The sequence below is a fragment of the Trachemys scripta genome, chromosome 4, assembly GCF_013100865.1.
Source record: "Trachemys scripta elegans isolate TJP31775 chromosome 4, CAS_Tse_1.0, whole genome shotgun sequence".
NCBI classification, from domain to species: Eukaryota; Metazoa; Chordata; order Testudines; family Emydidae; genus Trachemys; species Trachemys scripta.
This window is the reverse complement of record NC_048301.1, coordinates 64,687,414-64,711,229: the sequence shown is the minus strand read 5'-3', so window position 1 is coordinate 64,711,229 and position 23,816 is coordinate 64,687,414. Positions and strand designations below refer to the sequence as shown.

General features: G+C 41.0%; 1 protein-coding gene across 3 annotated transcripts in view; it reads left to right on the top strand.

Moving 5' to 3' along the window:
• The window catches only part of RGS6 (regulator of G protein signaling 6), a 184,133-nt gene that overhangs the window by 96,971 nt on the left and 63,346 nt on the right, over window positions 1-23,816 (top strand). For all 3 annotated transcript variants that reach the window (XM_034769280.1, XM_034769279.1, XM_034769278.1), the window contains exons 7-12: window positions 2,163-2,244; window positions 3,041-3,115; window positions 4,545-4,643; window positions 6,236-6,297; window positions 17,968-18,078; window positions 20,694-20,819. In XM_034769280.1, coding sequence (XP_034625171.1) covers window positions 2,163-2,244; window positions 3,041-3,115; window positions 4,545-4,643; window positions 6,236-6,297; window positions 17,968-18,078; window positions 20,694-20,819 — 555 coding nt within the window. The remainder of the gene's footprint in view (window positions 1-2,162; window positions 2,245-3,040; window positions 3,116-4,544; window positions 4,644-6,235; window positions 6,298-17,967; window positions 18,079-20,693; window positions 20,820-23,816) is intronic.

The following is a 23,816-nucleotide window of genomic DNA, read 5'->3' as shown; positions in this document are numbered from 1 at the left end:
GTGCCAGTGTAGGCTTCCATCACACTCCTCCATCAATATGCTTCAAACATGTTTGGAAGGGACCACATTATGCGTAAGGGGGATTGTTCATTCTCCTTGTCCCATTCAGTCTCTGACTTGTCTTCTGAAATTCCTTAAAAGTGCCAGTTTTGATGGTGCTACTGGTATTTATGATGTGGGGATCTGACCATGAGGAATTTGCAATAATTCTGTTACTATGTCCAATGTGGAACAATTTTGTGAAGTCGTGTTTATTTGACTTGTTGGACCCTGATACAGGATAGCCATTAAGTTTATGTGTAACTTTTAAGTAAACAGACTTCAGAGGTCAAGTATCAGGGGGTAGCCGTGTTAGTCTGTATCTACAAAAACAACAAGAAGTCTGGTGGCATCTTAAAGACTAACAGATTTATTTGGGCATAAGCTTTCATGGGTAAAAACCTCACTTCTTCGGATGCATAGAGTGAAAGTTACAGATGCAGGCATTATATACTGACACATTGAGAGCAGGGAGTTACTTCACAAGTGGAGAACCAGTGCTAACAGGGCCAATTCAATCAGGGTGGATGTAGTCCATTCCCAATAATAGATGAGGAGGTGTCAATCCCAGGAGAGGAAAAGCTGCTTCTGTAATGAACCAGCCATTCCCAGTCCCTATTCAAGACCAGATTAATGGTGTTGAATTTGCAAATGAATTTTAGTTCTGCTGTTTCTCTTTGAAGTCTGTTTCTGAAGTTTTTTTGTTCAATGATAGTGACTTTTAAATCTGTAATAGAATGACCAGGGAGATTGAAGTGTTCACTTACTGGCTTATGTATGTTACCATTCCTGATGTCCAATTTGTGTCCATTTATTCTTTTGCAGAGGGACTGTCCGGTTAGGCCAATGTACATGGCAGAGGGACATTGCTGGCACATGATGGCATATATAACATTAGTGGATGTGCAGGTGAATGAGCCCTTGATGGTGGGGCTGATGTGGTTGGGTTCTCTGATGGTGTCGCCAGAGTAGATATGGGGACAGAGTAGGCAACGAGGTTTGCTACAGGGATTGGTTCCTGGGTTGGTGTTTCTGTGGTGTGGTGTGTAGTTGCTGGTGAGTATTTGCTTCAGGTTGGGCGGTTGTCTGTAAGCGAGGACTGGCCTGCCTCCCAAGGTCTGTGAGAGTGAGGGATCATTATCCAGGATAGGTTGTAGATCGTGGATAATGCGCTGGATAGGTTTTAGCTGGGGCTGTATGTGATGGCCAGTGGTGTTCTGTTATTGTCCTTGTTGGGCCTGTCCTGTAGTAGGTGATTTCTGGGTACCCGTCTTGCTCTGTCAATCTGTTTCCTCACTTCCCCAGGTGGGTATTGTAGTTTTACGAATGCTTGATAAAGATCTTGTAGGTGTTGGTCTCTGTCTGAGGGGTTGGAGCAAATTTGGTTGTATCTTAGGGCTTGGCTGTAGACAATGGATCGTGTGATGTCTCTTGGATGGAAGCTGGAGGCATGTAGGTACATATAGCGGTCAGTAGGTTTCCGGTATAGGGTGGTGGTTATGTGACCATCACTTATTTGCACTGTAGTGTCCAGGAAGTGGATCTCTTGTGTGGACTGGTCCAGGCTGAGGTTGATGGTGGGGTGGAAATTGTTGAAGTCCAGGTGGAATTCTTCAAGGGCCTCCTTTCCGTGGGTCCAAGATGTCATCAATGTAGCGCAAGTAGAGGAGGGGCACTAGGGGACGAGAGCTGAGGAAGCGTTGTTCTAAGTCAGCCATAAAAATGTTGGCATACTGTGGGGCCATGCGGGTACCCATAGCAGTGCCACTGACTTGAAGGTATAAGTTGTCCTCCTCACATGTTTAAAGTTAAGCACCAATTTAAGTGCTCTGCTTGACTGGGACTGGGAAATGTGGTGTCAAAAAGGCTATTCGCTGCCAGGTGCAGAGCAGATGTTAACAGAAAAGTTCTCTCACTAAAAACAAAAAATCCCTTTCATCAGCCTGGTGGAATGACCCCACAAATCACTTGGCATCTGGAATCTGACATTTCTGTATGGAAAAATGTGTCACTAGAATAGGAGTACTAGAATTGCTGTCAATCAGGTCCACAAATCCAGGGGGAAACTGGGAGCAAGTCAGAAAAGTGAAGTCGTGGATTGTTTCATTTTTTTATTTTCCCAGAATTGACAGAAAAAAGGATAAAACTGAAAGGAAAATTTTGGACAGCCAGGAAAGAGCATTTTGGGATGTACATAGGCCAGTGGTAAGTCTCTTTTTAAATTATACTACTTAGCAAACCTAGCGATGTTGGATACGCTGCAAGGAGAGGTTAGCTTTAAAACTGCTGAACAGATTTTCTTCACATTTCAATTGTCCATTAGGAGATCTTCAGAACAAGCCAAGTTTGAACAAAATTGTTTCAAAAGTTTTAGATTTGTGCATGCACAACATTTTTGATTTGACCATAAAGTGTAAGTGTAAAGGTTCTTTTTTTCATAAGTAGAATTCAAAAGCAGTTAAACCCGTTCTGTTCAAGTTTTCTAGAAAAACTCAGCTTCGAGCTGAGACCAAGTAATTTCAGCCTGAAAGGAAGTTGTGTGCTGAAGTTATGAGCAAATGAATTGGATGCTAAGATTCAACTTAATTAACATTTGCAGTTACTGATTAACTAATATGATTTATAATACACACCTTAAAGAAAGCATCTTGAAAAAGATCCTATTATGTATTTTTGTAACAATATTTATGCTGCAAGCAAAGGATAAAAACTCTTTTTTTTTATTATTGCTTTCCAGTGGGAGGAGGTGGTATTAAATTAATGGAGATATCCCATCTCCTAGAACTGGAAGGGACCTTGAAAGGTCATCAAGTCCAGCCCCCTGCCTTCACTAGCAGGACCAAGTACTGATTTTTCCCCAGATCCCTAAGTGGCCCCCTCAAGGATTGAACTCTCAACCCTGGGTTTAGCAGGCCAATGCTCAAACCACTGAGCTATCCTTCCCCCCAATGTATGTACATTGTTAACATCAATGGTAATATTATGAATGTCCCTTTCTTAGCCAGGCTGCGTGAACACAACAGAAATGGACATCAGAAAGTGTCGCCGTATGAAAAACCCACAGAAGGTCAAAAAGGTCAGGGTTTTTTGTTGTTGTTTTTTTCAGAACAATAACAACTATGTTTTACACCAACAGTATATTGCATCTTTCAAATGAGAATTTCAAAGTAATTTACAAATATTAATTAAGCCTCCACATTTGTAAGTAAGTTTATTATGTTCATTTTACAAATGGACAGGTACCAGACCAAGTCTTGGCAGAGTTGAGAACAGCACTAGGGAGTTCTGACTCCCAGACCCCTGCTGTAGCCACTAGACAGCACTCTTTTCGAATTAAGACCTGATTATTTTTTCTTTTGCCTGGGATAGTCGTCATTTTAATTTTGTGACCACAGAGCTCCCATTTTAACAAATATAGGCAACATAAATGAACTGTTGGATATCAGCATGATGGTCCCAAACATGTCAATATGCTGGCTATTAAATGACATCATAATCTTTCAATGTTTCATACAAATGTCAAATAAAGAAAAAATAATTAATTGAACAAAAAGATGCCTGCTATTGCCTTCAATACCTGACAAATAAATGCACTACCAGTGATTTGATGGTGTTTTTCTGTTTTGTTGTTGCTATTGTTTTTTAAGATTTGTGGAAAACTTGGCTCATTGACACCAAATTAACCCTTTTTTCAGTGTATCAAAGCCTCAGGATTAAAAGTTATTTCCCTAAGTTCTCTTAAAGTTGTTTAGTATCATGTTTAGGAGACAATTGAGATAGAATTGGATTTCCACCCCTATCTTTTCCTGCCCCCCATCTCAGTTACTGATCCCTACAAACATAAACACACATGCGTAACTTCATGCACAAGGCAGTTTCCCTGAAGTCTGTGTACCCTAAAAAATGCATAATAACCAAACTATCACTTCTCAAATATAAATGTCTCCATTTATTGGGGAAATGCAATAGACTTGTAGAGTAGAGCAAAAATCAGTTATTTTATATCTAGATAAAGTGCTTCAGCATAAGAAATAAAGGGTTTGATTGACTGAAAATTAGGTAATTTATAATAAGCAAACAGATATTGAGAAATTTTGAAGTAAGTGTCAAAAGATGCATATTAGCAGAGATGAAGCTTTCATCAAAAATATTAGTTTAATAAAATGTAGAAGTTTCAGTTTTGCAACTAACGTACGAAGGTAGGGAATCAGAAGACAAACCCTCTCATGTACCTCTGATTATCAGGCTGTTATTTGCATTTGTTCTCAGTTGAGCTCCTCAGAGAGAAATCACAATATTCAATTATCACAGCTACAGCTATTCACCACTCGGGTATTTGTATATACAACCTCATTTATTAACTTTGTTCCAGATTTAAGAGTTATTGATCTTTGAAAAGGTAACAGTACACAGTTGCTGGCTCCTTACTTGGCTGTTTTCGTGCACAGAATTTCCTTACATATGTAACAATAAAGCTCTGTAATTTTTCGTGTTGTTTGTTTCAGTCAGTATATGGGGTTACAGAAGATTCTCAGTCCCAAAGCCCTGTACATATGCCCTCCCAACCCGTACGAAAAACTACAAAAGAGGACTTCCGAAAAAAAGTAAGTAGACCATCTTAGAACAACTCCTCCAAGAACCGAGTACATTATTTTCAAAAAGATGTTTATATTTTTATTGAAATATCAATAAAGCCAGAAAGATGCTTGATGTTTCTTGGTGCAAAATGATGGAAATGTAAGGTGATGTTGGCATGCTTTGAACAAAGTAGAATGTATCAAAAGCTAAATATGAAAAGGGACATGCAGATACATTGAGATGAATGCTACATGCCATATTCTCTTTTCAAAATAACAGAATGGCTCTCAAGTCCAAAATTCCACTCACCTTACATGCCCACAGACAGCATTTCCCATAAAATGTTAATTTTTTTCTGTGCAGGTTTATTTTAAGTAATTATACCTTTCAAAAATGTTCCAGTTATCCAATCAGGGAGCACATGCAATTCCATGTGACTTTGGTGACCAACAAAGTGCCATGAGTAGCAAATAGGCAACACAAACAGTTTGTGAACAACCCACGGTCTGAAAATTATTTTCCAGAATATTTGGCAAATACTTTCAAAGAATGAATGCATTCAACAAAAATCAGGATGAGTTTGAAAGCAACCCACAGCCAAAAACTAAACCAAATTTATAAAGAATTGTATATGTGTTGTACCGTCTCTGGCCATAGTTTTGCCTCTCCTTCAGGTCACCAGGGATACTCAAAAAGTGGGCGGTATTGATAAGGGAGGAGGATTATCCAAAGCAGCTGGAGGTTCTGCTCATTCAGTATTGCTTCCATAGGCAGGGCTTCCAGGGAACTTTCAGTAGGAATAAAAGCTGTTTTCTGTAGTAGAACCCCCCAGGAAAAGGCAGGCACCATACCACCAATGTGTAGCAAGAGCTGAATATTAAGGGGTAATGCCGTTATGATCAGAATCTCTCCAGCGCACAGCCAACCCAACGAATGCAGGCAGGGAGGGGCAACTTTTACATGTCCCTGTTCCAGCACAAGTAAACCTGTCTTACTGTTGTGTTCTCTGACACCCGGAAGAGAACACATGGTTATTCCTTGCAAACTGATGTGTCACTTGAAATGCAAAGCCAAGACTGCATTGTGACACAATCAGAAAGGAGCGCCGGAACCTGTATAGAAGTGGAGGAGGCACTGGTGCCACAACTGTGGCCCTATCCCCTCTGCTCCCCCTCTTCCCTCAAGGCCCTGCCCCCTGGCCAGGATGCCTGAGAACAGCCCCCCCGGGGCATGCCACCCTGGGCAGGTGGTGGGTCTGGGGCTCCCAACAGTGGCTCTCTGGAGGGCTCTTACCACGGCCCAGCTCCAACTTCTGGGAAATAGGAGGAGCAAGGGGCTGGGCCCTGTGGCAAGGCAGGGCTAAGGCCCATCTCAGCCCCGCCTACCAGGAAGAGGTTGACATCGGTAGCAGGGGCTGCCCTTTGTGACCAGGGAGCTGATCACCTTATGAGCTCCCCTGCTGTGAAGCGCAGCCCCTGCCACCATCTCTCCGCACCTACCCGACTATGCTCATGTTAAAAAGGGGGAGGGGGGGCATTGCCCCTCTGGCCTCTCCAGCACCCCTGGCTCTAGATCTGCTGGGTTGTTAATCTCTTTTAACCGTCATCTCTTTCCCCAGATAACCTTTCTGAATGTGCAGATAGACAGACACTGTTTAAAAATGTCCAAAGTAGCTGAAAGGTGAGTTTCTTGATTTATATTATTATAATACTCTCTTGTTGGTTTAGTATTTCTATTTGTCATCTCAGATGATCAAATTTGACATTTTTCCATAAAGTTATGGTGCAAGGCTCTGTACAAAGGATGAAAGCAGTTCCATTTCAGTTATAAAATTTCCCAGCTCATTTTGTATGAAAAATAATTTGTTTTTTACTGCTCTTTACTCCTGTTAGCCAGAGCGGCTCTGGGAGAATGAGATGGATTCTCTTCTGAATCATGGATCACCTATAAAATTGCCAATGCAATTTCAATTGCAGGGCCAGATTCTGCCCACACTTACAGCTTTTCAAGCTCAATGAAGACACTAGGGTTGCACCTGTTCAAACCCGGGCATTATTTTAAGACAGTGGTTCTCAACCAGGGCTCCATGTACCCCTGGGTTACTCAGAGGTCTTTCCAGGGGTACATCAGCTCATCTAGATATTTGCCTAGTTTTACAACAGGCTACATTAAAAGCACTAGTGGGGCCAGTACAAACTACAATTTCATACCAACAATGACTTGTTTATACTACTCTATATACTATACACTGAAATATAAAAAATAAAATTATACTCCAGTCAATTTATTGTATTATTATATGGTTAACATGAGACAGTAAGCAATTTTTCAGTAATAGTGTGCTGTGACCCTTTTGTATTTTTATGTCTGATTTTGTAAGCAAGTAGTTTAAGTGAGGTGAAACTTGGCGGTACGCAAGACAAATCAGACTCCTGAAAGGGGTACAGGAGTTTGGAAAGGTTGAGAGGCACTGTTTTAAGGCATTAGGGTCATACAGATGCAAATGATGGCACAATTTATCCTGTGGAATCTTTATTGCTGGTGATGAAGCATGAGCCAGAAAAGAACCTTCTTGAATTGATCATCCCAGTGTGAATCTGCAGGGCTGGCAGTTAGAAAACAGCAACTTAGTTACTTGTAAACTGAGAACATTTGCAATGGAATTTTTGATACAAATAGGGATCCCCATTATGCCATGTAGAGTTGTTTTGCAGAACTGTACTTTAATCTAAAGCAATGAAACAATGATGATTATATTTTTGCAGTACCAGGTGACGGCTGGTCCTTTATAGAAAAATAATTAAATAATTGAGAAATATTGGGAATTTGCCATGTTTTAAAAAATTAAAAAGACATTACCTTGCAAAGTGCTGTGCTTCACAGAATCAGCTCCTGCCTTCAACATATTTATACTGAATTAGGCAAATTAAGAAGGCATATGCTTGAAAGTAAATCCCCTGTTGGGTCATCAAAACTAACCATTTAAATGGAAATGTAACTAATTAAAAAGAAAACGTTCAAATGTTTCATAGGACCTTGCATAAATGTAATGATATTTTGCTGTATTGAAAATGATCACATCCATATTTATGCTTTTTGAATCCATTCTTCCCATTGGCAGTTAGCAGCTGAATTTAGTGCTTTATAGTAAAGGTCATTTTGCATAGATTTTACCCATAAGGATGTTAATATCATGAGGCAGTAAAAATCTCCAGACAGGTAATTTGTAGACAAACAAATTTATCTTTTTTTATAGTTTTGCAAGAATTGTATTAATTCTGAAGGATAAAATCAGTAGAACTCATTAATTTATTAACAGTGAGCATACATGTTCCTCAAGTAGAGCTGAACTGTCGTTATTAATAATAGTATTTATTAATGCCAAGATTTTCAAAAGTAAATAGTTGTTTCAATTGGAGCTAGGCAGGAAATAGTTTCCTGTCCCATGAGAATTTTAGAGATTTCAAGATGTTTTTCCATCCCAAATTGGGACAACAAGTCAAAATCTCAAACTTGTTTACAAACGGATAATCTGGAAAAAAAATTCAGATCAGGTCAATCAAAATGTTTTGTTTCAATAATTTCAAAATGCTCTGTTTTTATTTCAACAATTAAAAAACAGGAACAAAAACCTTCTTTAACTAAACTAATTTAACTAAAGTTTCAAAGTAAAAAGTTTTTTCAAACCAAAAAGGAAACTTTTGTTTCAGAAATGTTCTTGTCCTATTAATTTGGCATATGCAATCCAGTTAACCCAAGCCAGAGTGTTCTTATCAACAATGTTCAAGGCACGAAGACCTCCAGGAAGTAAAGGTCATTGTTCTTGTCCTGAAGTGTATAGTCTGAGGTCTATTCTGCTCCCTCTGAAGTCAATAGGTGTTGTACTATTTACCATAGGTAACTGTAAGACATAAGGAAAACAGATACAGTAGAACCTCAGAGTAACAAACATCTCAGGAATGGAGACTGTAACTCTGAAATGTGCATAACTCTGAACAAAACATTATGGTGGTTCTTTCAAAAGTTTACAACTGAACATTGACTTAATACAGCTTTGAAACTTTACTATGCAGAAGAAAAATGCTGCTTTCCCCCCTTTTTTTTTAGTAGTTTATGTTTAACACAGCAATGTGCTGTATTTGCTTTTTTTTTTTTTTTTTTTAAATCTCTGCTGCTTCCTGATTGCATACTTCCAGTTCCAAAGGAGTTGTGTTGTTGACCAGTCAGTTTGTAACTCAGGTGTTCAGAACTATGAGGTTCTACTGTAGCAGACATTGGAAGGCAGGGGGAAGGACAAGAGTTGCAGCAATAAAACCTAGAGGTTCCTTTGGTAGGTTATTATAGGGTTACATGTTCCTTTTACAGTCAAATCTGGAGATTTGTTCTGGGATTTAGAGGCATAGTGAACGGGGCCAGGAAGAGAATCCCAGACATGGGGAGCTGCACTGAATGAGGTGCAAAGACCAGAGCAGGAGAAGATAATAAATGGGGTGATTAGTTACATAGCTGGACAGAGGAGAGGGCAAATGAGAAGGAATGAGCTGATGTGAACAATTATCCGAAACAACGAATGTTGTCTCTCCAGTCAGCATGTAAAATGCTGAACACACAAGGACCAGTTCCGTTGAGTAAGAAGGTGCCATTATTACAGTCACTGTTAGAGTAAGTCCACACTTTAAGAGATTAATTCAGCTGACAGTGTGGCAGTTTAGCATGTTACAGCACAATGGAGACTTCCGTCCTGTGCTCTCCATCAGACAGCCGAATGATGACAGCAGCACCCTATGCAACGCCAACTGGCATTTTTTCAGTTCAGTATAAAGGCATTTCAGGACAGTCATGAGAGAACTCCGAGGTGGAGGTGGGGGTGGAGGCAAGGGAAACAAGTTGCAGTGTTAGCAAGACATAATACAGTCCAGCCACTCAACCTGCATGTGCCTTGAGATCTAACTCCCACAGGAGGTTGATACCTGAAATACCCACCTCGCAGAGTCCTAGAGCCTGAGCTCCAGCCCAAGCCCAAACCTCTACATCGGAATTAAACAGCCCCTTTGTCCGAGCCAGCTGGCACGGACCAGTCACAGGTGCCTACTTTCAGTGTAGACATCCCCTGAATCTCCTGTACAGCTGTGTTTCTCATCTGCAGCTAAATCATGAAATGAGCTGCTCACTGGTGGTTCAATCCTGCATGATGCTGAGCACCCTCAACTCTAATTGAAGCCAGTGGAAATTAAGGCCAATCAGCACCATCCAGGATCCAGGGCCTGCTGAGCAGCAGCAATTTCCTTTGAAGTCAGTACTACTCCTAACATCTAACTCTTACCTAGTTCTTTGCATCAGATCTCAAAGTGCTCTACAAAGGAAGTCAGTATCAATATCCCCATTGACAGACGGGGAAACTGGGACTCCTGAAGGTGAAGTGAGCTGCCCAAGGTCACTCAGCAGTCCAGTGGCAGAGCCGGAAATACTATCCATGTCTACTGAGTCCAGTGCTCTAGCCACTAGGCTGAACTGCCTCCCAATGGGTGTTACAGATGCTCAGAACCACTAAGAAGTTGGTGCCTGATGTATAAACAGAATCCATATCAGGTGCTGGATAGAGTGAGGCAGGATATGCTTTTACTGTCCTACAAATTTTTTTGAGATTTTGACAAATTTTCCTATCCCAAATTGGGACTGTGATGGGTTTCACTCACCACTCTGGTGCCTCCTGCCGGCTGTCATGGGAATTAGGTCTGCTCACCAGGGTGCCCTCCTCTAGTGGTGCCCCACCACCATCGTTTTTGTTCCAGGACTCGCACCACTCCCAGGACTCAGGCATCCTCTTCAGTGATACTGCCCTCCGGCTGTGCCACACTCTATATTCCCCGCTTCTGTGGGACCTGCAATATCCGTCCAGCCACACTCTCGGTGGCAACTGCAGTTCATTGTCCCAGGGCTGCTTCCCATACAGCTCCAGAACCCTCTTCTGCCCTTACCTCAGCCTGCAGGCCCTAACAGCTAGCCAAGAGCTCTCTCTAGCTCCCTTGGCCCCTGCTTGCAGCACTGCTCTGTCCCAGCTGCTGGCACTCCTTCCTGCTGCTAGGAGACTGGTCTTCTCCCCTCAAACTCCAGGCAGCTACTGAACTCTGCTCTGCCCCACAGCCCTTCTTATATGAGCCTGCCAGCCTACAGACCAGTCTGCCTCACCTCAGTTCCTGAAAAATCATGGAGCAGTCCTCAAGGAATCCATTTTGAAGCATTTGGAGGAGAGGAAGGTGATCAGAAACCATCAACATGGATTCACCAAGCACTGACCAACCTGGTTGCCTTCTATGATGAGATAACTGGCTCTTTGGATATGAGGAAAGCGGTAGACATGATGTACCTTGACTTTAGCAACACTTTTGATACAGTCTCCCACAGTATTCTTGCCAGCAAGTTAAAGAAGTATGGATTGGATGAATGGACTATAAAGTGGATAGAAAGCCAGCTAGATCAATGGCTTGATGTGTAGTTGGCAGCCGGTATCAAGTGGAGTGACCGAGGAGTCGGTCCTGGGGCTGGTTTTCTTCAACATCTTCATTAATGATCTGGATGATGGGATGGATTGCACCTTCAGCAAGTTTGTGGAAGACACTGAGCTGGGGGGAGAGGTAGATATGCTGGAGGGTAGGGATAGGGTCCAAAGTGACCTAGAAAAATTGGGGTATTGGGCCAAAAGAAATCTGATGAGGTTCAACAAGGACAAGTGCAGAGTCCTATACTTAGGACAGAAGAATCCATGCACTGCAGGCTGGGGACCAACTGGCTAAGCGGCAGTTCTGCAGAAAAGGAGCTGGGGGTTACAATGGACGAGAAGCTGGATATGAGTCAACAGTGTGTCCTTGGTGCCAAGAAGGCTAATGCTATATTGGGCTGCATTAGTAGGAGCATTGCCAGCAGATTGAGGGAAGTGATTATTCCCTTCTATTCGGTACTAGTGAGGCCACATCTGAAGTATCGCGTCCATTTTTGGGGCCCCCGCTACAGAAAGGATGTGGACAAATTGGAGAGAGTCCAGCGGAGGGCAACAAAAATGATTAGGGGGCTGGGGCACATGACTTAAGAGGAGAGGCTGAGGGAACTGGGCTTATTTAGTCTGCAGAAGAGAAGAGTGAGGGGGGATTTGATTGCAGCCTTCAACTACCTGAAGCGGGGTTCCAAAGAGGATGGAGTTAGGCTGTTCTCAGTGGTGGCAGATGACAGAACAAGGAGAAATGGTCTCAAGTTGCAGTAGGGGAGGTCTAAGTTGGATATTAGGAAAAACTATTTCATTAGGAGGGTGGTGAAGCACTGGAATGGGTTACCTAGGGAGGTGGTGGAATCTCCATCCTTAGAGGTTTTTAAGGCCCAGCTTGACAAAGGCCTGGCTGGGATGATTTAGTTGGGATTGGTCCTGCTTTGAGCGGGGGTTGGGCTAGGTCTCTTGCAAATCTAATTTTCAATGATTCTATGATTGGCTGCTCCTCTCAGCCCCTTTCTAATTGGCTGCCTCTGCCATAGCCTCCCTCAGGCTGCTTTTAACCCCTTTTCAACTAGTGAGGGGCAGCTGCCCGATCACAAGGACAAAAAGTCAAAATCTCAAAAAAAAAAAATTGGTTCAGATCAACCAAAATCTTTAATTTCAAAATGTTTTTTTATTTTGACCACTTTGTTTTCTTAATTTTTTTTACTCTAGTTTAAATTTTGAAATGAAAATTCCTTTCAAATTGTGGATCTGAAATTTTTCATTTTCATAATATTGAAATTGGACACTTTGATTTTCAAAAAAATTTTGAGTCAAGAAGTTGACCCTTTCCCATGAAAAGTTTTGGTTTTAATTAATTGATATTTTAAGAAAAATTCACTGAATAATTCCCTACCATCTGTACAGTTGTGCATTAATACTGTGGCCGTGGTTTACCTGGGGCTGGCCCAGCATAGACATTATAATGAATGAATGCTTAAGGCCAGATTGGGATGGGCCTTGTTTGTCTATGGAGGAAGGGATTGGAGGTGGTTCAAAGGTATAATCTGTAGGCATCTGAATCTTAAAGACAGATGTGGTCCCAGCCCGTGTATTTCTTGATCTGAGAAAAAGGCCTCTCACATCAAGATGGAGCATTGCATGCTGGAACTTGTGGTCTCTTTGGAACATGCTTCCATTCCCAAGATGGCAGCTGTAATATCCTTCTCTAAATACTTTAGGGTACCCCTCTGGCTCTAAGAAGGTTGTCAATACATCCTTCAGTTGGATGAAGTCTGTTTGCATGTAGTGGAATGTCTCTAGAGAGGAGCCTGATTCTGTCTCCCTTATACTAGTTTTATACTGGTACAAATCACTGACTTCACTTGACTTTAGCACCTAATTTACACCTGGCCCAGGATCAGCCCTATGTTGTTCATCTTTCCAGCAAGACTCTTGAAATGCAAATATAGAGTCATAGAGGTTATGAATTCAAATAAGGCAAAAACAACCACATATAAGCCATCCAGCTGAACACTCTAAGGGAATACATCCATATGGCAGAAACCTGGGATAGCAATGCCAATTCCTTTCCCATTTTCATGCTAAAAAAACAAATGAAAAGCAGGTTGCAATCCTACCACCCAGGAGAAAAGGGTAGTTTTCAGATTCTTGTGCATACACCCGACAAAATACACCCTAGGGATCTTAAGAAACTAGCTAAAGCAATTTTGGAAACCATAATGATTATCTCTGAGGATGGATGATATCCCAAAGAACTGGGGAAGGGCAGACATACAACCTATCTTTAAAAACAGGGGGAAGAGGACTTGGGGAGTTATAGACCAGTCAGTCTAACTTTAATACCTGGAAAGATTCTGGAACAAATTATTAAACAATCAGTTTGTAAGCACCTTGAGAATAATAGGGTAAGTACTAGCCAATATGGATTTGTCAACAAATAAATCATGCCAAACCAACCTACTTTCCTTCTTTGACAGGGTTATTTGCCTAGTGGATGAGAGAAGAAGTAGATGTGATTATATCTTGATTTTAGTACTGCTTTTGACATAGTCCCATGTGACATTCTCATACGTAAATTAGTGAAATTTGGTCTAGAAGAAACTACTATAAAATGGATGCAAAACTGGTTGAAAAACCATACTAAGCCCATTATCAATGGCTCACTCTCAAACTGAGAGAATATATCTAGTGGGGACCTTCAGTGGTCTGTCCTGAGTCTGGTACTATTCATTATTTTCATTAGTGACTTGAATAATGAGGTGGAGTGTTTGCTTATAAAATTTGCAGATGACACCAAACTGTGAGGGGTTGCAAGCACTTTGGAGGACAGGATTTGAATTCAGGATAACCTTGACAAATTGGAGAATTGGTCTGAAACCACTAAGATGAAATTCAATGAAGATAAGTGCAAAGTACTATACTTAGGAAGGAAAAATAAAGTGCACAAAAAAAATTGGGATAAGTGGCTAGGCATTGGAACTGGGGAAAGGATCTGGGGGTGGAATGGTACCCAGGGTTATGAGATACCTCACCATGACCTAACCTGAGTATGAGGAAATCTCTATACCTGCTGTGAATCAGCACAAGCACTACCTTCCAGGCCTCCGCTAGCCTCACTTTCTCCATGCAGGTTAGTGGTAGGCACACTAATACCTGAGTCCTCCGACCATCCCCTGTAGCATCCAGCCCCTTATCGACTGAATACTCAAAGAACTGCCAGATTTGCTGTTCCCAAAGGAACTGTGGACCACAGCTTATTAGTTATCCCTTAGAACACAGCTCTGCTAAACACATGGCACTTAGATATATTTATAGTGAAAACAAGAATAAGCTTTATCAGAGAACAGAAATTCAAATGATTGATAGTGAGTAAATCATAACACGCTTTCTAGAGACTACATTTAACTACCAGGTTGTCCTCCTGTCTAATGAAGCTTATCTTATCTAAGGTTCTCTCCAGTGATTTCAACCAAGCCTGGCTGAAAGATCCCTTTTTTATGAAGTGAACTCACTGTCCATTTACTTATTTACTTCCTCAGTGAAGGATACCAAAGTGTCTTCTTTGCCTCACTAAATGTACCAGTCACACCTTTGATGCATATCTCAAGATAGCCCTTCCCCCCGCACTGTTTACCTCTTGCTGATAGTTTCCTTCTGAAGTCCCCATCAGCTCTTCATTAGCATTTGACTTAGAATACCAGGTTGCCCGGTGTGAACCAGACAATATTTTGTTTACATGTAAACATAAACAGATAGAGAACAACCTTTTTCACCTTTCCTGGTGACCAACCCCGCAGTTGCATACCTTAAGAACATAATTTTCAGTATATAGTACATAACTCTTACATAGTATCAGTACCTACATTTCATAATTATATTGATGACCAGAGCGACACAGGCTTTTATTACAGACCCCAAATGACACTCTTTGGTCAACTAGAATGTAAAGACCCAGGGGATTCCTATAACCCTTATGCCCCCATTATGCCCTCTGCCAGTTGGCAGCAAGAGGTCCCTGGGCCACAGAGGGTAATAGTGGATCATAAATTGGATGTGAGTCAATGTTATGCAGTTGCAAAAATGGGAAATATCATTCTGGGGTGTGTTACCAGGAGTGTTGTATGTAAGACACAGGAGGTAATTGTTCTGCTCTCTTCTGCAGTAGTGAAGCTTCCGCTGAAGTACTGTGTTCAGTTTTGGGCACCACACTTCAAGAAAGATGTTCACAAAATTGAGAGAGTCTGGAGGAGAGCAACAAAAGTGATAAAAGGGTTAGAAAACCCTGACCTTTGTGGGAAGATTAAAGAAAGTGCATGTTATGTCCACTGATGGTAGGACAAGAAGTAACTGGCTTAATCTGCAGCAAGGTGGATGTAGGTTAGAAGTTGGGAAAAACTCTCACTGTAAGGATAGCTAAATACTGGAATAGGTTACCAGGGGAAGTTATGGAATCACCATCATTGGAGGGTTTTAAGAACAAATGAGACAAATACCTGTCAGAGATGGTCTAGGCATAGATGATCCTGCCTCAATCCACAGGGAAACGTTAGATGGCCTCTCTAGGTTCCTTCTGGCCCTAGGTTTCCATGATTCTATGTTGATCCAGCCACCACAGCAATTCCTGAGGGAGCAAGCATTGCTCTGTTGCTGTATGTGCCAGAAATACTCAGTGAAAAGAGTTCTCTTTCCTGCCTCCACATTCTTTTTCTCCATTTGACTCACACACCACTGCTGGCTTTAGGATTTGGGTACCTTGAGTGAAGTTACTGTTAACCTCACAAATTCCACCCACTCCTTTCCACAATGGTTGAGCTTCTCTTGTTCGCATTCTGACATTGCATGATTGTGTATTGATACAACACCGTCATGTAGTGCCATTCCATTGTAATAACTCCTGAAGTAAATCTGGGCCTCTTCAAATGAACGGCAACTCATTTCCTGTGACCTGCAACAGAACCATGGAGGAGTATCTTGTAACTTTCAAGATGGGTGTCAACCATGCCAAGGGTGTTGTGAATCCCCTGCATTAATAGTATCCCCAGGAATGTGTGTGTAAGAAGTGCCTAACACCATTCTTGCATGCCTCAGTGAAACATAACCACTACATCATCTACCAGAATTATATTATATCACTTGAAAGCCCAAAAGCCCTAGTTTATATGCCTTTCCCTTAGGTTTGTCTGTTCCTATAACTTCATTTAGACAAGCAATGATCCAGTTGCTGCTGATAGGCTGAATCAGCAGAAGGCACTTATTTAATTTTAATTTATTTTTTGCTTCGACTTGTGGCGCCTGCAATGCATTCTCATTATTTTATTAGGAGCCATTTAACTTTCACAGCAGAGTGCACCTGATTGATTTTTTGACCTCCTCTCGCATTTCCATCTCTGGGATTGCTGCTGCTCTCTGAAATTGGATGCCATTCCCTCCTCCAACCCCTAACCCTCGACAATCGTGAAATGTAATTAATGAAATGAGATGAGACATCATGGGACTGGATGCCCTGAGGGTCTATTGGAACCTGCTACATTTACAAAAGTGTGTGATTTTAATACCTTCTGACAACAGTTAGGACCAAAAAAGAGGAGGGGTGGTGAGTAGGGTAGGTCAGAGCAACTTTCTGGCTTCTGTGACACAAATAAAAAAATAAAAAATTGTCCATGACTATTCAGTGTCTGGGCTAAATGAATTTCCTTTAGCTATGCTCATCTTCATGTTGTGGATTTCCCCTCCTCCCCCATTGCAAATATTTGATTGATCAAGTTCTACTCACAAACATGTTCCCACAAGAGGAATTCCCAAGTTGTTTCTGCAAGTATTTGTGGAAACCACTTTTTAAATCTGCACCCCCAGTTATTTACCCGGCAAGTGCTTTCACACTCATTCAATCAAGGAAGAGAAACTATAATATGTGCCTTATCTAACCGGTCACAAGTAAGCAACATGGCATATATATCAACTATTTGCAATAAAAACAAAATACTCAACAAAATAGTAATCACATCATTTCAGGTAATACTTGGGGGAATTGCAATCTGCTGGTGGATATTCTATGAGAAGAAAAAGGAACATAATTAGCTGAATAACTTATTGTGAATTATTTACTCAGCACTAGTATAAACACAGCTCAAAAACTTCCCTGCTCAAGAGCACAGCATGATGCGGAGCTCCTTGCAAATTACTTTAGGGAGCTTTACCAACATGTACACCATTTTTTTTATTTTTTGAAACTTAGATTATTAAAAGATACAACTATTATTTATTGTATTGCAGTAGCATCTAGAGGTTGCAGCTCCATTGTGCTAGACATTGCACAAACATGGCTAAAAGATGGCTCATGCCGTGAAGAGCTTACAGTCAAGCTCTGATCCTGAAAAAGTCTATTCCCTCCACCCCCATGCGTAACTTTACGCACGTTGCATAATCCCATTTAAATCAATAAAACTACACAACGAGCATAACGTTAATCATGTGCAGAAGTCTTTACAGGATTGAGGCCTAGGTACAAGACGAGACAACAAGGGGATACAACTGACTTGGGAGCACACAGTAACGATGTGATCACTGTGAAAAGCCCTGGCTGTAGCACTCCAGCTGCCTAACCGTTATTGGGTTTTTCTATACGCACCACAGCAGACATAAGTTTTAAGAAGGACAATGCGGTGGCTTTGTGACGTTTTCTGGAGAGCAACTTCCATGCATAAGAGGTGTCATGGGGCAAAGCATCAAGGTGCTTGTTGGAAAATTTGACCAATATGCAAAACTAAAAAGAAAATTGTTGAAGAATTGTAGTTTGCCAATTCACATGTAAACATGTAGGCCACAGCTGTTCTTTTCTTTTCTTTTTCCCCCTGTCCTAGTTTAATAACTTACTCAGACCAGTACATTGAATATGATCCATTTATAACTCCTGCTGAACCTTCCAATCCCTGGATAAGCGATGACGCTACTTTATGGGACATAGAAATGAGGTAAGAAATTGAAATTCCATGGAAACTATGAATAACCTTAAAGCAATCCTTTCATTTTATTTGTATTGCGCTCCCCATATAGACAGTAGATTGTATACATGGGTATGTTCAGAAGTGACACCTGCTTGCAAGAAATAAGGGCTCATGCTATTTTTTTAATTTTCATAAGTTATATTAGATGGCCACAGAGAGATTTGGGCCTTTCTTCTTTGTTTTGCTCTTCTATGGCATATAATAAATGCCTGAAAAGGTAAAGGAAAGAATGTAGTGGTGATTCTCCACTGCCATACACCTTGTGTGGTTATTTTATTTACGCCCTTGAAAAATGGGTGTGCAAGTTTACTAAACCAAAATGGTCATGTTGTATACCCACTTTGCACAGGTGTGAATGACTACACAAGATATAAGGCAGAATAAAGTTTAAACCCAGTGTCCTTATTTACTCAGATCACAATGACAGTAGCACTTGGGACTAGAATCATCATGCCTGAGCATATGTCTAGCAGTTGCAAGAGCAGCTCTGAGTGCAGCCTCAGAGTACTTGGGTCCTGGCTCCCCAGCTCATTCACATACACCCATCGGTCACATTGCTAGACCTCAGTTCAGGCACCATGGTGATTAGGCAGCATCCACTTCTCCCAATCCTTTGCTCTTACTGTGTGAATGTTTAATTGGCATTCCTACTCAGGACCAAATATGACCTGGGTGTGATATTAAAATAGTCAAATATTTCGAAGGGGAGCTACAAATTTGCTTCAATTCTCATGCCTGACTACGAGATAGAAACCTAAGGTAAAATCTACTCTTTGGGACTTGGAGGTAAAAAAAACTCAAAATCAAAATACTGGGTCTGCCTCTGGAGGGCCAGTCCATCCCAAATCATCATCTCCAGGCACATGGTTGCCTGTGGAGAGTACCAGACTCAGCAGCCAGACATCAAATCCTGTCCTAAAAGAAATCTAAGGACAGAGCAAATGGATTTTTGTGTTTCCCTCAATTGTCAAAGATACCTCCCCACTTTCACTCCATCACACACAGGAATCTGTGATCCATTTCTTAATCCCTACTTCCCTTATCTTTTATTTTGTGATACCCTGGACTTATTTTTAATCTATTTCACTTTTGGTTTTTACTTCCCCTGCAAGACCCTGATGTGAATTTATTTAACAAGTTTTGTATGGAATAAACAGCCATAACTGCAGCAAAATGTCCCTCTGATATAAACAGAGTGCTGGTACCCTGATATCTGAAGCTATATTATTACTGTATCTCCCCAAGTGGTCAGCATGGTGTCTCCTGAAAGACTTTTGTGCTCCTGAGAACTATAATTTAAACCTGATGTCAGGGCTGCATATGAGTGTAAAGAAATGCCTCGCCGCCTCTACGGTCTCAGGTCAAGTTAATAGAGATGATTCTCCTGGTGATGAAAATGAGAAGATGGTATTGCTGGGAGATGGGAGAACAATAGCTTGATAGGTCCATTTTATTCCCTACTCCAAGAGCATTAGCTGCATCTGCATCTAGTTGCAACTTGTTTGAATAATTTCGAAAGCTGAGGCTCCCAGCCACCCCCTTTTCAGGAAAATGAAACTATTCATACCCGATTTCAAACTCACCATGTGTTGGCAAAGGCCTACCCATCTTAATTTATACAGCTACTGTGACCCTGCAGCTAGTCCTTCCTGTAACCCCACACTTTGGGAAATGCAACTGTAAAGTAATTCAGTTTTGGATACAGTTTGGGCTGTCAAGTGGAGGTCATATCAAATCCCAGTTCACTCCATGCCTAATACAATGTCAAGACTTTAAAAGACTCTGTCCCCGCAATGACATTTATTTTATCTTTATTTAATCTTTACACCAAAAGAAAATTAAAAGCAGGCACACTAATTGAAACTCCTACATTCTGGCCTCCTTTGTCCTTTTAGCAGGGACCACCCCGGTCTATTAGAGTCTCTGATTTTAGGAATTTTTCATGACCAAGCCTCATCTGTAATCTGTGAAACAGAAAAGCATGTCGTTCACTAGGCATTGCACTTGTCTTAAGGAGACCGAGATTCTAGTACTACTAGTCTGAGCAACCATGCTGTATTTTAATGGATGTGTCTTATTTGGTACCTAATGTTATGTCACCCTTAATCAGAGACTCCTCAAACATTTTCATAGTGTGGGCCACATTTTAATGCATTGTCGTTCTCCTGGAAACCTCTCTTCTAATTTGCAATAGCAGACACTACCTCCTCCCATTTGCAAATATACCATATCCCTGATGTAACTATAGAAATTACTGCCATGGAACAGTAATATTAGGGAAGTATTTAGGACAGGATTTTCAAAGGTGACTAATGATTTTGTGTGCTTCCATTTTTGGATGTGCAACTTAAGACACCTTAAAAAAGCCTGATTTTCAGAGGGGTAGGTGCCCTAGTCTTCAGTTCTTCTTTTCATATGGTGCATGATGGTGTCCATTTGTGTGAGTTACAAGAGAAGCCTCACCCTTTGGTTTGTCATCCTTTTTCCCTTTGATGTTGAATAGAGTCAATTGCCATTCAGCCATTCTGGACCATAGATGGACATGCATTCACTCTTACCTTTCCTCTCTCTCACTTTAACAGCAAAGAGCCCAGCCAACAACGTGTGAAAAGATGGGGCTTTTCTATAGATGAGGTGCTGAAAGATCCAGTGGGGCGAGACCTGTTCCTTCGTTTTCTGGAGTCCGAATTCAGTTCAGAAAACCTCAGGTAAAACCCCTCCACTTGAGCTGTATGCACAGGTTCACACCCATGTACTGGGCCAAATCCTGAAATCCTTACTCAGGCAAAACCGCTCATTGAAGTCATAGGAGTAAAGACTGAGTGAGATTTACAGGATTTGGCCCACAGCCTATGCACTGTAAATGTTACAGAAGTTTACGAAAAAATGTAGATAATCATGACCAAAGCCACCTTTGCCACAGGTGTGTCAGTAATAAACCTGCAGCTTGCAAAGGTTGAACACTGTGATGAATCAGAACATACATCTGTTAGTCTCAAAGGTGCCACAGGACTCTCTGTTGCTTTTTACAGATCCAGACTAACATGGCTACCCCCTGATACTTAACATACATATGGGTTTATATACAATAAGTAGTGCAGCGGTTCTACGGAAGAAGTAATATGTGATGATGCAATTAGAGAATATCATCGTGCATCCAGAAAAGGGAGTCAAATTAAGGTTGCATAGTGGTGTTGCAATGATATTGTGTCCTGATTTGTTGTCATTTCTGATGAAGTTCAGGATCAAATTCACCATGCTTTGCGCCTACAGTGAGCACCTGAAGTTAAACTGAGTTTGGTTTGCCACATCTGGAACTGTGGCATCACCAAATGAATGCCGCAGGGAAGAGAAAACTAGAGCAGTTAGAAAGGGGAAAGTCCATGTTTTCACCCACCTTATACTTATCTGCAATCAGAGGAATGGACAGGCTGAAAAGGGACATCATAGTTTAGTGCGATTTTAGCAAAACAAATTTCTAAACTTTCCTTAATTTAAATAGATTAAGTAATTTATAGAACATGAAATGTGATGTGACAAACTCCCCACAATGCACTATCAGTCAATAATTTTTATAAAGAATAGCAGAAACAAAACCTATTCTTTAACAAGAGTCAAACTATCCCATTGTCAACAACTTTTAATCTCATTAAAGAGTTTCCCATGGGTATGCATGATGGAAACGCAGTTCATGGGAGGGATGCAGTCCAAAAACTAATTTAAAGAATTGTTTATGTTCTGTGTAATATATCTAATACAGAGCCAAGTCAGGCAATCCTTGACTATGCAAAATCACCATAAATTGCCCTACAGTATCTTCTTTATAGTTAACACCAGTGCATAATGGGAAATTTAAGCCACAAAAAATAAGGTATGTAGAGACTAAAAGTCAGGAAATTAAAGCTGAAATTTCCTGGGCCGGGTGCTACTACAGAAAGTGGGTGGTGACCTCATTTACCAGCTGAAGTGAAATACCTTAGCACAGGAGGGTAAGGGTAAGAGTTGCGGTGAGAATATAGCTTCATTTGAAGATTAAAGACAGCTTCCAATTCCTGTATGTTTCTATGGCTTAATTTTGTGTTTCTAAAGCTTCAAGAATTGAATGTTGAATGCCGCAGATCCTATGTAGTCCAGTAAAAATAGACAGACATGCACATTCCAAATTACATCATCACAGTGGCTATCAAATGTTACTCTTGTTGGCAATCTCAGTATAGTGGCCAACAGCTGAGTGGGCACAGAGATTGAATCACTCTTTCTCCCTAAAAAGCAGTCCCTCTAGAGGAGAGTTAGAGCACTTTGGCAGGGCAATATTGGGCAGCTTGCACTTCTGCTGCCAGCACAATCTCTGTTCTGAGGATATAAAGAGGATTAAATAGGGTCCAATTCTCATCAGGTGTAAATTAATGTATTGAAATCAATGGAGCGACTCCACTTCACACCAGCTGAGAATCTGACCCAGTGTCTTTCACTGGCACATTTGTGTAATTATTTTAACTTTAAGAATGAAATATGAATGAACTGGGTGGACAATGCAGACATTAGAGCACTGAGTTAGTGCATGAGAAAAGTTAAATTCACTGGAAAATTGTTTTAAACTATAGGGAAACTGAATCAAATGAAAAATGTAAAAGGTAAATGAACAGCATAAACTGTAAAAAAAAAATACAATTTTCTTTTTTTTTAATGTTAATAATCTAAGAAGTTATTTGTAACACAAGCAAAGCAATATTTTTAAATGGTCTTTAACTTTCCCGAGCCCCTTTAAGTGGCTATTGAACTTCTACATCTTCATTGAACTTATGTACATTTGTGTTCTTGTTCTGGCAATTAATCTGCCATTATGAAACATTGGTTAGATCTTTGCCATTTAAATATGGTGCATTCCTCAGATACCTTCAGTGAAATGCATTCCTGTTTGGACTAATGAAGGGCAGTAAGTTTGCCTCTGGCAGGTGTGCATGCACTCAGCCTACTCCAATGAATCCAGAGGGTATCATAATTAGAAATCAAATTGTTACCTTTCTGTGTCACCGCTAGCCACTCCTCATGCCACTATGTATTCTCTTTAACCTTGAGGTAAAGCCTATGTCCTGCCAAAGGGAAGGAGGCCTTTCACGAAAACTATCCAAAAACCCAGCAGAGTTAAACAACAGTTTACAGAATAGGCCCTGACCCTACATGGGGATCCACTAACATAGACTCTTGACTCCAGTGGGACTCACACAAACACAGGGTTCCATATTACCAGATCCTCGTGCTGACTGAGGCCTTAGATAATAACTAGCACAAGGAGAGAAAAATGAAGACCTATTCACAAGGGAAAATAGAAACAGATTGGATTGTAGAAGTCTCTTGCATCAACAGTGGTGTGGAATTGTGTGGCAGGGCAAAGGGAAGACCAGTACTAGACACAATCAAGCAAAAATTTATACTTGTACTTACTAATGAATGTCTGAGAAGTTGTAGGTAATTTCTTTAGGATGAACACTTGCTAGAAAATTCCCATCTGCAGCCATTCTTTAAAGACCCTGCAACCAACAGATATCAACAGATGTGTGAGGTGATCACAATGGGGCCATATTCTTCCATTGGGGCATAAATGCAAACCTCATTAATGTTGATAGGAGTTACATGCACACATCAAGGGGAGAATAAACCCATATATTACTGAGTGGCCAACAAGACAGATACAAATGGGTGAA